At 40.5% G+C, this 16,277-nt stretch overlaps 1 protein-coding gene across 1 annotated transcript; it reads left to right on the plus strand.

Moving 5' to 3' along the window:
- The first annotated feature begins 204 nt into the window (after positions 1-204).
- On the plus strand, positions 205-13,345 carry CHMP6 (charged multivesicular body protein 6). The gene is made up of 8 exons (XM_015815106.1): positions 205-295; positions 2,633-2,742; positions 3,936-4,023; positions 5,245-5,331; positions 5,421-5,486; positions 5,785-5,865; positions 8,295-8,349; positions 11,524-13,345. The coding sequence occupies exons 1-8, from the start codon at positions 233-235 to the stop codon at positions 11,574-11,576; spliced, it is 603 nt and encodes a 200-aa protein (XP_015670592.1). The 5' UTR covers positions 205-232; the 3' UTR covers positions 11,577-13,345.
- Positions 13,346-16,277: the final 2,932 nt, after the last annotated feature.

Here is a 16,277-nt window from a genome sequence, read left to right on the forward strand (position 1 = left end):
TCAGTGTGCCAGTAAAATCATAACTTGTCCCGGAAGTGTGCTATCCAAAAAAAAAAAAAGGTGGAGAGTCTTCCTCTGCATTTTCTTAAGTCTGCGACGTGAGTCCGCCGTCAATTTCGCTCCGAGTCTAGCGGGTCTCGTTCTACCAGAATAGAGCCTCGGTGGCCTCCGTACTGAAGTAAGGCACGGGTGGGGCCGATGTAGGCCAGGCCGCGCGGGCGGGGCCGGGGCGATGGGGAATCTGTTCGGTCGCAAGCGGCAGACCCGCGTTACCGAGCAAGATAAGGCCGTGCTGGTGAGAGCGGGGACAGGGGAGGGTGTTGCGGGAATGGCAGGCTGCGGCCGTGCGCCGGAGGTTCAGGAGGCGTCTTTCGGCATCAGACCCAGCAGGGCTGCCTTTCCTCCGGGGCATAGCTAGCAAGGCGGAAAAGGAAGCGACTTTTGTTCTCCTTTACGGAGGCGGCGACTTCATCCACTGACTTCCTCGCCGTCCTTTTCCACTTTTTTTTCCCTCTCTCTCCCCGCCTTTTAAAAAGTCTCTCTGTGTGTGCATGCATGCACGCATTTATGCATGCACGCATGCATGCATGCATGCATAAATGCGTGCGCACCACCTTTCTTTTTCTTTTGAGGGGTCCTTGGTGCTGTCTGAGCTTGGTTGTTTCCTTGCAGACGTTTCATTATCCATAATAGGTATCATCATCATCTAGCACCGATGAAGCTTCCTAGTTTGGGTAATGAAACGTCTGCAAGGAAACAACCAAGCTCAGACAGCACCAAGGACCCCTCATTTCAGTGTGAGTTACAAATATTCTCCTTTATTCTTTTTCTTTCTTTTGGTGTGTCAGTGCAATAAGGCAGAACACGTCAACCAATAGTTTGTTGTATAAAATAATAGTGTGTCTTTATATAAAATAGTATGGACTAACAAGCTGAATGTGATTGCACTTTTGGCCCTTAGGCACTTGGTGGGAACACAGCCATAAGCCAATGGCTGATAGATGGGTGGAAGTTCCCCTGACATTGTATGCTGTCTGGATTTGGGGATCCTGGTTTGAAGTCTTGCTTAAGCCCAAGTGTTTTGACTCAAATCCTACATTGCAAAGCTATGACAGCCTTTTAGATCAGTGTTTCTCAACCTTGACAATTTTAAGGCATGTGGACTTCAACTCCCAGAATTCCACAGCCAGCACTGCTGGCTGTGGAATTCTGGGAGTTGAAGTCCACATGCCTTAAAATTGTCAAGGTTGAGAAACACTGTAAATTTAGATGATTTTAAAAATATCCTGAGGTTGCTGAGTCCTTTTGAAGTTGGAATTGATGTCATACTTTGGATGTGTTATAGAGTTTTTCTGAATGTCTTGAATGTTAAAAAGCACAAGATACTACTATTTCAATAACATGAGATAAGTTGGAAAGCAGCTTAACTGTCAGAAAGTGAAGAATGTTTTGAAAAAAGGACATAATATGTAGAATGGAGAAAATCTACAGGTTATAGAAATGCATAAAGTAAAACGCAGATCATTGGATAGGAAATAATGGATTTTTTCTCATATTTTTGTTAAGGGAAATCTCAAACAACTGGTCTTTGTTTGACCTATTATATTCCAATTTCTTAATCTGGAATCTTTTCATATAGTTACTTAATGTCCACTAAACATATGTAGGAAATTGAATTCGTATCATCCCAAACCAATGCATTTATATAGCTTTGTATTGTTTCTTACAGTGAGACTCTTGTTATCATTTAGTGAAAGTTTTCAGCAGAAACATTTTCCAATCCTACCTGAAAGAACCAGGGATTGGATCTGGAACATTTTTACACTTAACGTATATGCTGTGCCATGAATCACAGTTCTTCATTTAACAAGAAAATCTAAACATTATCAGAATGTTTCATAACACTTCAGAGTTCCTTCATTACTTTATGAGGAGTCTTTTTATATATATCAACAGCTTTCAGTGCAGATTTACTTACTGTGTTGAATCTGTCAACAGAGAAATTGGGAGCCACTTTCACTTTTGGTTCCTCCATATTTCCATATTAAAATTGCCATTTATTTATATTACATTAGAATTTAAGTAGATCACCATTGTTGGGCATAATTTAACTGAAGATATTACAACTGTATACAGAATGGAAAGAAATGTTGGAATAAAATTAAATATTTTTAATAAAAAAAATCTTATTAGCCAGAAGAGGGAACCTGTTACCTTCTGAATTCCAGTCAGTGGCCATATATGAAAGGAACTGTAGTCTAATAGTATCTGGAGGATCAAATTTTCTATTAGTGAATGAATAGTAACATAAAGAATTGTTCTGAATGATACTTCAACTTACTATTTCTAATAAGGCACCCTTATGACTTTAAATTCAGAAATGTGTGAATGCCAGAGGATGGCAATAACTCTCACCATTATTTTTTTTAGTATTTTTAATATATGATTTATAACAATGAACCAGTAGCAATGCCTTGACTTTAATTTTGCATAGCTTAATTTTCAAATCCAGTTGTAACTTTCCAGTATTTTTCAGCACATTAGGTTGGAAATCAAGATTGCTGGGTTCACAAGTATATCTACTTAAGGAAGAAAAGATTTCTTCTAGTGATCTGTTTGTTTTCTTTTCCAGCAACTAAAACAGCAACGAGACAAATTAAAGCAATATCAGAAAAAGATTTTTCTACAGCTGGATCGGGAGAGGATTGTGGCTCGTCAACTACTCAGAGATGGCAAGAAAGAGTAAGTCACTCCTGGATAGAGTTTGAGCTTACCATTATTTATTTACATTTATTTGTATCCCACCTTTATTATTTTTACAAATAATTTAAGGTGGCAAACATATTCAAATATACTTTCCTCCTCCTATTTTCCCCATAATAACAATCCTGTGAGGTGGGTTGGGAGGGAGAGTGATTAGCCCAAAGGCACCCAGCCAGCTTTCATGGCTAAGGCAGGACTTGAACTCACGATGTCCTGCTTCTAGCCTGACATCTTAAACACTACACTAAACTGGCTTTCTCTATAATTATATGTAGTACTATATTTCAATACAGCTTTAGCCAAATGATTCCCACCGGTGTTTCAGCTGAAACATGCTCTCCTATGCTTTCTAGTTATCTGCTGTGTATAGTGGAGACTGCTGTTTGGTGTGTTCCAACAATCCCTTTGGTTGCAGCCTTTTCAGTAATAATAATAATAATAATAATAATAATAATAATAATAATAATAATAATAATAATAATAATAATAATAATAATAATAATAATAATAATAATAATAATAAAGTTGGAAGGGACCTTGGAGGTCATCGAGTCCAACCCCCTGCCCAGGCAGGAACCCTACACCATTTCAGACAAACGGCTGTCCAGTCTCTTCTTAAAAACTTCCAGTGTTAATGAAAAACTTTAGGAGAGATTGTATTGTATAATAGTTTTTCTGCTTGTAATCATTTGGCTATTTCAGGATTGGGTGTTGGGGTGTGTGATTGCAGCTATGGTATTTTTCTGCTATTTTCTGAGGTTTTATCTTTCTAATTTTTTATTTTTTCATAGTAAATGTAAATAATTAAAAAATATATTACCTGGAAACAGCTTGGCAGCCAGTGCAATTTAATCACTGTAGTGCGTTGACAGAATGGCCGCACGCTTTTAAAACATTTTAAAGGGTTAAAAAGATATCTAGGGAATAAATATATCAGTTTTGTTGGCTATAATGATGAAAAATAAGACTTGCTTGACAAGAGGCAATAATTCAGACTAGTTCTGTAACTGACCTGTATGTTGTTTTTTTTCAGAGATTTTTAGTTAACTTGTCAAGTTATCAAATCCTGAAATAAAAGATTTTTTTTTTTATTGAGCTCGGACGAAAATGGTTTGGTATAATATTTTTTCTAGGCTTGCTTTTTCATCCACTCCTTTTTTTTCTCTTTCTAGGAAAGCCAAGCTTTTGCTGAAGAAGAAGCGTTACCAAGAGCAATTGTTAGACAAAACTGAAAACCAAATTAGCAATTTAGAACGCATGGTATGTGGGATTGGGTTTCTGAATTGCATCTGGTCACTTGATTTTCAGGATTTCTGAAGTGTGGCTTACATGTAAGCTTCTGAGTTTAGTTTAATTTACTTTTAACATAAGAGGATTTCTTTAACTCAGGATTCACATTGGCTCTTATGGGGGAATGCTGTGGTTTAAACGTCCTTTAGGAGTACTGTATATACTCGCAGATAAGCTGACCCTCAAAATTTAGTCGAAACACCGTGAAAAATAGGTCACCCTCAGATAAGCCAACCCTAGAATTTTAAAGCAAATTTTTAACCAAGGTACTCCTAAGCATTTGACTGCTGTTTGTGCAGTTGGGCCGTGATATCTTTAAAAAATCTGAGCTGTGGTTCACAGGTAAGCCAAACACAATTTTTGAGGTGTATTTTGATACCTAAAATTCTCAGCTTATCTGCAAGTATACATGGTACCCCTGCTCTGGGCACAAGTATATATTGCTTGTCTTGAGAATAGAATGATAACTTTGAACAGCATTAGTTGCTTTAATGGTCACATAATGTTGACTGAACTGTCCCTTGTTCCATCTTTTTTTGTTGCTCATCCAGCCTCTTATCAAACTTGTCACAACTGTAATGTCCTTGCATTTTAAGGAAGGTTGATACTATATACGTTCATGTGTTTGTGTGCCTTTTTGCAAGAAAAGAGGAGAGAGAGAGGCACCAGAAATTAATTTGAACAACTTGTAATCCTAGTAATTCGGTAGACAGGGATTCATACAGAGAAATTATATAACTTAGATTTCTCCTGCTTTTATTGCTGTCATAGCAAGATTCTCATTTACTAAGGAAATGCTACTTATTTTGCTTGGTGCTGTACTGTCCATGGATTCCGTAGACCAGATGTGGGCATTTTACACATCCAGTACTTTGGCTGTCACTGTCCGGCCCACAGGGTTGGGGTTTTTTTTTCCAATTTAAGTATGTCCATGATTCCATGGCTACACACCTTCATAGACCTATTGGTTTGGCCCTCCACAACAATCCCAGTTCCCAATGTGGCTCATTGGGAAAACTAATCACCCATTCTTGCTGTAGACCATCCAAGTGTACAAACTGTCCACCAGTGAAACTGGCTGCCACAGGCTGCCTTCTGTTCGCTAGAACTCTTCAAACATCTTCAGGTTGCTTTCCTTGACCCTTATGGATAGAACATGGCATTCTGTGATCCTCGTCTTCTCTCTTACAGGTGCACGATATTGAATTCACACAGATTGAGTTGAAAGTGATTGAGGGCCTCAAAATTGGCAATGAATGTTTAAATAGAATGCACCAAGTAAGTATGACTGGAGCTGCCTGCCTGCCCTCTCTTAAATTGCAACCCACTGACAGTCGTTCATGTAAAATTGTGGGGTTCTCTTACAGGTTATGTCAATAGAAGAGGTGGAAAGAATCATGGATGAAACCCAGGAGGCTGTAGAGTACCAGAGGGTATGTATGGCTTGCATGGTCCATTCTGTAGTGCTTGGTGCAAAGGCACTCTCTCTTTGTTACTTGCATTCCACCATTTCACTCCCTTGGATGGTTAAGGTACTTGTTTACATGTAGCATAAAGTACCTTACCATATTAACCTGGAAGCGTGTACAGTATTGAATTCGTCCTGAGTATTGAAACTGAGACTGAAACAAATAGGTAACAATTGTTCGTATTTCTTTGATGTCAGTGAGGGAACTGAAATCTTGGAGATCTGTTAACAGCATGGTGTTCATCTGCCTTTTTTCTTTGCAGCAAATAGATGAGATTTTGTCTGGAAGCCTCACTTTGGAGGATGAAGATGCTATTTTAGCTGAATTAGATGCCATCACTCAGGTAAGCACCAATTGCCAAGTCAGGGAATTAGTTCAGGAGTTTATTTTGAAATTGCATCTTTTATGAGGAAGCAGCATTTTCTTCCAAAATATTCAGATTACAGGTGGTCCTTTGACTTAGGACCACAGTTGAGCCCCAAATTCCTGTTGCGAAACGAGGCAGTTAAGAGAATTTTGCCCCGTGTTACAACCTTGCTTGCCACAGTTGTTAAGTGAATCACTGTAGTTGTTAAGTTAGAACCACAGCTGTTAAGCGAATCTGGGTTCCCCATTGACTTTGCTTGTCAGAAGATCACAAAAGGTGATCACATGACCCCGGGATACTGCGACTGTCATAAATAGGAGTCAGTTGTCAAGCATCTGAATTTTGATCACAGATCCATGGGGATGCTGCAACTGTCATAAGTGTGAAAAATGGCCATAAGTCATTTTTTTCAGTGCTGCTGTAGCTTAGAATGGTCACCAAATGAACTGTTATAAGTCAAGGACTACCTGTATATCATTTGTATTAACCTTCTGAATCTTCAAAGGATTCGTCTTGATCCTTCAAGGTGCACTTTAAATAGAAGGATAGATATTTTCCTTTTATTCATTGATTTTCCCAAAAATTGGGACCACCCTTCCAGCCACATAATTCCCTTCTTAGAAAATTGGTCCTTCACTCTGGGATAATTAAGCTTTATTTCCACAATAGGTATGCATTCATATGAGTGTGCCAGTATATTGCATTTTGTATTCATGTTAGAAATAGATGGGAAACAGCAGCTAATGTTAACAAAAATAATAACTTATTATGATCTTGGGCAGAGAGGAGGCCAATAAATATCTCACTCCAGTAAATAAAATTCAGGGTAGAAAATCCTAGTTGTTAGGATAATAATGATGGAATTATATATTAAGACAGCGGTTCTCAACCTATGGGTCGCGACCCCATTTGGGGTCGATCGACCATTTCACGGGGGTCGCCAAGCAAGGCTGTCCGCCATTTTTTTCCCCTTTTCCGGCGGGTGCCTTACCTCCCTTGGGCTGGGCCAGCTGGTGGTCGGCCTGCTCCATCTCTGCCGCTTGCCAGCTATGCCTCGGCTGGCGCAGGGGGCGGAACCACGCATGCGCGGCGCTCCCGGGCAGGGAAAGTCCTCGACTTACGACCGGTTGGGTAGTCCTCGACTTACGACCAGTTTAGTCCTCGACTTACGACCGGTTGGGGGTCGCGGCATTAAAAAGGTTGAGAACCACTGTATTAAGATGAACTGGGAAGATATTGGGAAAAGATTAGGGAAGATATTGGGGATTGTAATTATTTTCATACATTCAAAAGCAATTCAAAATTCAAAAGTAAGACCTAGAAAAAGTGTGGTCCTTCTTAAGATTAGGTGCTTTTTCAATTCTGATTCTTCTTTACATGTTTTAACTGACCAAAGAAGACGTTTGCCATAGTAACAGCAAAATAGGTGCAGTCTTTAAAGCTGATAACGTATTTCGATCAGTCTTTATTACCATAAATAATGAACTTTAACCCAGAACTATAAGCATTTTTCTTGGTTGCTGATAGAACTTAGTTCAAGAAAATTCAAGTAGATAATCTTGTGGCATTAGTATATTTATTACTATTATTTTATTCTTTGGGTAATCCTTGACACGACTGCATATCTTTTAAATTGGCTTCGTGTCTCTGTATTTACCAGGCTCACACGAGAAGAGAAATAAGTGATTTGCAGAAAATACAAATCAGCGTTCACTTTATATCCTTTCTTCTTACTGTGAGCAAGAAAGAAGGAAACAAGTAGTGCCTTAGTAATCTTCTGGTTATTCCTTCTTACAAGTTAGGAAGTTCCTGTAATTCTTCTATTGTGGTGTCTGCCAGCAGTTTCAGGGATAAAGGAAGGGGTAGTATCTCAGGGACCATACATTGTTACTTGACAGAAAATGATGGCTATGTATCTGATTAGAATTATTATGAAACCCATAACTATTAATTTGAGCAATCCACAGTGTTTCCTAAAACGTCTCTGCTTGTCCCACACTTCGTGGCAGTGTAATCAACAACCAACCAGCTGTGGGAAATTTAGAAAAAAAATTGAATAGTATTGACCAGGAAGTCCAAGAACTATGAACTTGGTGTGAAAAAAGACAATGGCTAACCATTGCTGCTTTGTTGTCAAGAAGACTCCATGTCCATCCCCATGCAGTCCTCGTGAATTGAGCTTTATTCATTGAAGAATCCATAGCTTCCCCTAACCAAATTAATCAGGATTACCCATCAAAGTGCTGGAGGCGTTGTGTAAATAATACAGGCTCAAAGCTTTAGAAGTGGCAGACAGATGGCAATGAAGTTATTTCCTGTGCGTTTAAAAGTTCTACAGTAATATAAAGTTGTTTCCTGTCTGTAAAATATGTATTTCACAGGAACCTTTTTTTTTCCCCTTCCAGGAACAGATTGATCTTCCAGAGGTTCCCTCAGAGCCTCTCCCAGAAAGGATTTCAGGTAGTATTATCTGTTTGGAGTTTATCCTCTCCTTTTGATATTGCCGTTGTGCGCAAAAGGGCTCTTGATCTTGGCTATGGCTAATAAATACTTCATTCAAGACAGGCATGAAATCTACAGAACACTCACAAACGGCTCTAGGGCCATTTATAACAGCTTGTATCAAAGTTCACTCTGTGTTCAGGCCCCAGCCGGTTATTATATTCGGTGCAGAGCTTCAGAGTTTGTAGTCTTATGTTTGTATTGCTTGCTGGTAATTGTTTGTAAATTACCTTGAAAGTAAGTATGGTGTATTAGCCCAGTATTGACAAAGGGGAAGGCTAAAAAATGAGTGAGTTTTCCATTTATATTAGATTTAATTTGGTCCTGGGCCTTCTACTCTTTGGAATGTCAGCCTCTGAACTACTTTTTTGCACTAGCTGTAGCTCTTACCTATTTTATTGTTACATTCCATATTTCCTCTGGAAACTCAAAGGAGCAGCGTGGAGATCTATTGATTTTATCCTGCTAGCAGTCCTTCTAATATGAGAGTGTCACCACAGCCCACAGTCACCTTAATCTTTATACTATATTGGGGAACAGACATCATAAGAGGTTATTTTTCACTACATTATACTCAAGTGCAGGGGTCTTCAAACTTGGCCCTTTTATGACTTGTGGACTTCAACTCCCAGAATTCCTCAGCCAGGCACGCTAGCTGAGGAATTCTGGGAGTTGAAGTCCACAAGTCATAAAAGGGCCAAGTTTGAAGACCGCTGCTCAAGTGCTTCTCCCTTTTCAAGCAAAGAGCATAAACTTTTAAAAGTAATTGTTTATCTAGAAACTGTTAACTGTTTTCCCATCTCTTCCCTAATTTTGAATTGCTACAAGAGTCTAAATCTAGAATCTCCAATTAAAAAAATAAAGTTACTTCTAATCTGTGTCTTAAACATCTGGCTCCTGTTTTTTGTTCAATTTGTCTTTTTTTCTGAAAGCAAACACTGAAATGTAAAATGAGTGGTGCTGTAATGAATTTGTAGAGAATGAAAGTTGGAAGCAAGAGTTGTGCAAAAAGGATGAGAACAGAAAAATAGGGCCTTTATGCTGTCTCGGATTTTATTTGCAGTACAAATGTAGTGTTAATCTATGACTCATTAAAGCAGCCACATCTGATTTCAGGATCATGTAGCAACAGGGGAAGGCTTCTCTGCACTAGTTGCCATTGTATGATCCTGGAAAACAATACAGCTGCTTAAATAAGTCATAAACAGATGCCATATTTGCACTCCTGCATATTCTGAAGCATCTCTTGCAAACTGAATCTATAGTACAAGATGTCAAACTATCACATGCACACTCTCAAACCAGTTTTCAGAGTTTTTTTTAGCAAGTTAATTGTAACAATCATGCCCAGAACCTGGTGCTCTCAAACATAGATTGAAAGCACGTGTATTTAGAATTGGTTTTGCTTGGACCAGATTGTAGTCTGCCTAAATGCAATAGATTACAACTGAATCTGGACAAGCCAGACGTCTTAGTGGTTGGTGATTGGGAGGGACTCTCCCTCGATTAATGTTTTTTTCCCCCTCCTGAAGGAGTAAATCTACAATTTGTTGGACAGGCTCTTGGACCTTGGGCCATCCTTGAATGCACAGATCAATGAAGTGGCCTAGAGCATTTTTCTAACTTGTATATGGTTTACTATTTCAAACCTTTTCAGAAGAGATCATATTATTTTTGCTTTGCTTACTTATCAAATGGACTATTACAACATGCCCAGTGTGAAGGTGCTACGGAGGCGAACTGGAAATGTTGTCAGATTCAAATTGCAGTGGCCATATCTCTGTCAGATATATCTTAAACAGGTGCATGTGACACATTCCGGCTAAGCTGCCCGCCAACAAATTTTTGAATCAGATTCCAGGTGCTTGATAGTCGATTTCTGAAAGGCTTGACTCGCACCATCCTCTCTGTATGTTGTAAGCTCTGAGTTGCCTTCTTCAGATAAAGGCCCTTTTTTATACTTGCTACTCTGGGAAGAGATTTATTTGGAATCTGTGATGTTGGCGATGGCTCCAGTGCTATGAAGCTCCCTTTTCCCTGACGGTTTTGCTGGCCCTTTCTGGCATTTTTGGAGAGGATGAGGAAATGGAGGGAATTGGAATCTGTTTTTGCACTTTCATCTTTCCCCAGATAGTGCATTTTGATCTGTTGTCTTTAATGTTGATTTCAGATTGTTTTGTTACGGAGGGGTGGATGGGTGGGAAACTGTTATTATTTTTTTTTAGGATTTTACAAAATGTTATAATATTTTGTCTTTAGTACTTATTTGCGGAATGTATCATAGGCTGGCTCTGCTGAGGGCATGCCGTATATAAATACGATAAATAACAAATATTTAAGAGACACCCAACTATAGAATATCATATGTAAATATATAGCTCTTCCAGCAAGCGGCAAGATCTGGCTTTTGTTTACAGAGTTTATTACTTAAACCTTTCCATGGTTTGACTAATCCTTCCCTTAAAACGGGTTAGACCTGGGAGGATAGCTCAGGGTCAGAAGAAAGCTTTCAGCGAAAGTGGACGGAAGAATAAGCTTTTCAAAACAACCACAACATTGCTCTGCTTGTGCTACAGCCGCTTACATTCTGCATTCACAGTATGATGAATAGTAGCACAATCTAGCCCAGTTGATTGGCATTGTTCTTCTATGAGGGTCTGTGCCTTGTCACAGTAGCTCTCTTTTAAAAGACATTAGGTGCCCACTGGGAGAATATGATTTATCTGCTGAGGCCAGAATCGAAGTGTGCACTCATAATTAAGCACAGCTTCTCCAGAAAGATTGGCACAGGGAATGGGGGGGGGTGTTGTATTTGAGCAAGCATTGTGCCTCGTTTGTTAGTTAACCTTGAAAAAGCTGGTATTGCTGCAGCTCCCGAAGAATGTAATGGCACAAACACACATACCTGATCATTCTGGAAGAACAGAGAGGAATTCACCATTCACATTGGAGGGAGTGTTTGTAGGAGGCAGGAGGCAAAAAAGAGCCTATGTCTGAGTTCCTGAAAAAGTTGTTCCGGGTGTAGGTCAGTGACGGGATTGCATAAACCGCTGCTTAGGATTGACAGGCTCTAAAACCTTTCAAAACCAATAACTCCTTCCTCTTTGTATGTCTTTTTTTCCTTCTCCACAGAAAAATCGCCCATCAGAGTCAAACCAAAGCCAGAATTGATTGCTGCATCTTAACTCCACTACCTGCGGGGTATCCCTGCATCGAATCTCGGAATCCCAGCATGCCTGGGGTATAGGAGGCCTCCCTGCTGGCATTACCCAGCCATACTGGAGCAGGGTTTTCTGCACAGAATGGAAGCTGTAACTGGTTAATGTTCCCATATCAAGGTTATTTTGTAGCGTGCGCACTCCTCTTTTTTTGTAACTTAAATGGGATTAAAAGGTGACTCTTAAACCTTCCAAGCCAAATGCTTTCTGCGACCAGATTTCAGCTACAGACCTGCCTCAGATGCCAGCAGAGCCTCGCTGTCTCTCTCTCTCGCTCTCTCTCAGTTCCTGGCACACGTTGGAGCATGTTGCCACCGCTCGGCTATCCAGAGGAAAGAACTTCTGTGGAACTTCTTGGCCTTCCTCTTGACTCATTTCACACTGGCTTTTCTGAAAGGCTGTTTTCCTTTTGCAAGGATGGAGTCTCCGAACTTTGTTAAATCTGTGGGTTTTGTGCCAAGATGGGAGCATCTCTTCCATTAGTAGTTCCAGCTTCTTCTGTTAGCTGCTAGTGGAGATTCGAGAAGTTGATTCCATGTTCAGTATGCTCTTGAGGTTAAATGCGCTCATAAGCCTGGGCACTGGGGAATAATGCAAGGCTGATGGGCTCATTCATTAGAGGAAAGAAGTCGTTGTTTCCTGCTGGGGGAGAAGTCTAAAATGGCTTGCTAAGGGTTTGTGCTTCATAGGCTTCCCAGGCCGTCTGCTTTTTCCTTTTCCTCCAGAGTCCCACAGCATGAAGAGGCTGAACACGAGTTCGGCTTCTGAGAGCTTCTCAAAAACCAAATGAGTTCAGTCCTAGCAGAGTGCTTTGCGATGGCTCCTGCCCTCCTCAGCTTCATAGATCTGGGCAGGTGGGCAGACTTAGAAAATGTCCCTTTTGTTTTAGCTGGTATTAATGCAGCTCCTGAAGAATGTAATGACAGAGCCACTTGCCACTTCATTCTAGGTGGGTTTAAGAGCAGAGTAAGACAATGCCACCCGCATGGTTCTCCTCTCACAGAAAACCTGAATGTCCCTTCAATTTCCTGAATATAGGAAATTGTTAGCACTATAGTTAACCCTTGTAGGCTGGGCTATGAACTGAATAGACTTCCCTTGAGTGGACAGTTCCTATATCAATAACCCCCCATCATGTTCTATTGATTTTGAAAGTATTCAATTTACCTTGGTCTGGTAGTTAAACCATGAAGGGGACTAGAAAGTTGTTTTGCTTGTTGCCAGGTTGGACAAGATATGGCTGTATTTGCATTGCTCACCAGAGGGCAGTCTTACCCTAAAGCTCTTCACAACTGCGACTGTGAAGGAACATTGAGTTGTGTGTCTTAACCTCTGAATTGCTCCAGGAAGGTTACATTGATTTTTATTTCTTCAAGCAAATGGCAAGGGAGTACCTGAAGAAATGCAAGATCCTGCTCCAGTGGTGTCCTGGGTATCGTACAGATGGGGTTTCTTAAAGGGCTTTATTAGACACCCACCCACCCCCAGTTTACAATACAGCTCAGTGCCTGGGGAAATAGATGGGAGAATGCTTCTGCTTTTTGCTTGCCAGTAAGAACAGAAACGAGAAGAACTAATGAAAACCAAATCTGCAAAGCCCACGAAGAGAAAACACTACTGTGTGCCAAGTGGCCTTAGAGAACAGGCTTGGACTTAGCTAAATCGCTTTGTGATTTCCTGATCGATAACTCTTCTTGATGACTCAGGTGGAATTAAAAGTGTTGTTCAGCCTCCAGGAAAGTTCTGTCTTCTCCATTTGCTGTACATGGCCATAACTTGGCTGAATTCCTTTTGGGGAGCTCCTTAAAACGGGGAAGGTAGAAGCAGGGTAGATAGCGACAAGTTTTAAATACCTTCATCCTGTAATGTCTTGTTGCGAACCTTGGTTAGGAGCCAAACTCTAAATACTGTCTTTCTTGGTACCTGAAACACATTGATGATACCATGAGTTCCTAGTGTTTTTCTTACAGCAGGAGACTGGCCTAAAAGGTGAAGAGAGATTTGAAGAATTTATGCAGAAGAAATGAATGAATGGCTCTCTACATCCTAGGTATGTATGTCAGGGATAGAGATGCTAACATACCCCAGAGCTTTGCTGCTCTGAGGTATGTTAATAGGGACAGCCAACATAAATGTCCTGATTTAATAGCTTTCTTTAGAGGTCAAATCCGGAATGCAAAGCAGGGCCTATGTAAGACTGTGCCAGGCCTGTTTCAGATAGGATGATAGGCTATGATGTATTTTTCACAAAGCTTAGGTGTGAAGCCAGGCGCTGGGGTTTAGAAACCATGGTTTATAGCTTAGTGCATGGTGGCTTATACAGGAATCCAGGGTTAACAAATTTACATCTCAGATTGAGATATGAGTTCAACCTGTGTCTTTCAGTGGGGAGGGGCAGGATGTGTCCCTAAGGAGCTTCTTGTATGCATTGTAGTGTAGTTTCTTGGATTCAGACTAACTCCAAGGCCAAGGATTTATGTTCTGGTTTAGTTTTCCCCAGTGATGGGCAGCCCCCCAAAAAGAAATTTAAAGGAGTTTCCCACTGGAAGGAGTTCAAACTGTAGCCGAGGTTGTGCCATAGACATAGCCCTCAACTTGGTCCTTATCTAGAAGGTACCTTGGCTTATCCTTGTCCTCAAGGACTTTACTGCCTTTTAAGCTCCAGGTGACTTCAGCCTCCCTCCCTCCCTCCCTCCCTTGCTCAAAGCCCACACACGTCTTTCTTTAGTGGAGCTATTCCTATTCTCCTGGGGGGGGGTGTTGGTTTTTTGGGGGGAGTGGGGGGGAAGGGTAACCGCTTGTGGAACTGCTGTAGCTGTCTAGCCCTGATGTGGTTTCTATGCCAACTCAATGCAATCCTGGGAGTAGGAACAGAGGAATTGATTTAACAGTGACCGGTTTAGCAAAACCAAAAGGTTTCCTGCCCCAGCTCTATAGATAAGGTTCTAATGTATTCTAATAATCTGTATTCCGATGGCCTGAAGAAGATTTAGGTTTTATCACAAATGCTTGTTCGATCATTTCTTTCCCCAGAGAAGCTCCAGCCTTCAACTAAAAGTAGCTGGGACTATGTTGCTTCACAACTAATGCAACATCTGAACTACATTATAACTTGATCTTTTTAGTGACGTGCCATGATCTGCAAACACAGCATTCCTGCCATGACGTACCAATCACAGGGGCAGAGGGCGTACTGGCCTCCAGTTCCCTATCTGTCCCCATAGACAGGTTCTTTCTCAGAGATCCTGGAAGAGGTCTGGCTGAATGCTTGCCCAGTTCTGTATCTTAGACCTTCTTGCCTATATTTCTTACTCTCTTCTCATTACCTTCATCACCCTGGACTTAAATTCTTCAGTGCTGTGAAGTGATTGGTAAGAGAATGTATACGTCAGGTGTTGGCTGTGTTTTCCAGTTAATCAGACAAGAAGAAAATAACTGATAGGTTAATTTTTATTATCCATTGTCAAAGCTGATTACAATCAAATATTAACAAGTCCTTAACTCTTAAAATCCTATCCGGTATGATAGAAACCGGAGGAAAAATTACGAAAGTTGGCAGGCCTATCTCAACCAGGGCACGTCCCTCTTAATAATAGAACAGAGTGTCTTTTCTGAAACAATATTGTCAAATCCCTTGGATGATGATGATCTTAACGGATAGGAATCTTCTCTCAAGTAGTCAAGGTGATTGATGTTTATGAAAGCGGAAGTAAAACACATCTCAAAGTTATTTATTTTACTGGGACTTACATGCTGCTCCCAATCCAGAAGTGGGTATCGGGACTAAGGTTATTTATATCTTGAAGGTTGAAAATGATAATCAAAAGCACATTGCAGGAAATGCAATCTTTTAAAGGAGAATGTGCAGAACTCAAGAGATGGGTTAATGCTGTTTATAGATCAGTAGTTTCTCCCAAGGATGTTTCCATATAATGTCTCACAGTTTCACGGTGCTATATTATAACCCTTGTTTGCTGGCACTGCTACAGCTAGCTTTGGCTGCTTCCACATAAGCCACTACTGTATTCTTCTGGAATCTAAATGCGGATGGATGGTACTGGAAAGTTGACATTTTGGTTGATCTCAAGAGCTTTACTGAGATATGAAACAAGGCACGGAGCCTTTCGTGACTATGGGAGACGTGAGGAGCAATTTCTCATATCTGACAGTTTTCTCAGTAATAGGAATGGAATTGATTTTTTTAAAACTTGGTTAGGTTTTCATACTTTTGATATACAAGTAATATACAGCTTTTTCATGTAACATCAGTTCATAGTTATGACAGTCTCGGAAAAGTGAATTATGATCTATCCTCAAAGTTACGACTGTCATAACACACACACCCCTTGCTCATGGGACCACAATGTGGGCATTTGGCTGCTTGCATTTATAATGGTTGTATAGGTAGTCCCCAGTCCACTTAGTGACCATTCAAAGTTACAACGGCACTGAAAAAGTGACTTATGACCATTTTTCACACTTAATGACTATTGTAGCATCCCCGTGGTCACACGATCAAAATTCAGATGTTTGGCATCTGATTCATATTTACGACGGTTGCAATATCCCGGGGTCATGTATGATCACCTTCTGCAGCCTACTGACAAGTAAAATCAATGGCATGATACTAGCACTACCCTTTCTTGCACGGCACAGCACCCTGTTTCC

This window comes from Protobothrops mucrosquamatus, unplaced genomic scaffold (genome assembly GCF_001527695.2).
Source record: "Protobothrops mucrosquamatus isolate PMUCROS unplaced genomic scaffold, P.Mucros_1.0 scaffold_99, whole genome shotgun sequence".
Lineage (NCBI taxonomy): Eukaryota > Metazoa > Chordata > Lepidosauria > Squamata > Viperidae > Protobothrops > Protobothrops mucrosquamatus.

What these genes read in the sequence shown, in the direction of transcription:
- CHMP6 (XM_015815106.1), top strand. Translation starts at nt 233, where the DNA reads ATGGGGAATCTGTTCGGTCGCAAGCGGCAGACCCGCGTTACCGAGCAA. An exon ending in GTTTAAATAGAATGCACCAA is followed by an intron (nt 5,332 to 5,420) that starts GTAAGTATGACT and finishes GTTCTCTTACAG; the next exon opens with GTTATGTCAATAGAAGAGGT. An exon ending in AATTAGATGCCATCACTCAG is followed by an intron (nt 5,866 to 8,294) that starts GTAAGCACCAAT and finishes TTCCCCTTCCAG; the next exon opens with GAACAGATTGATCTTCCAGA.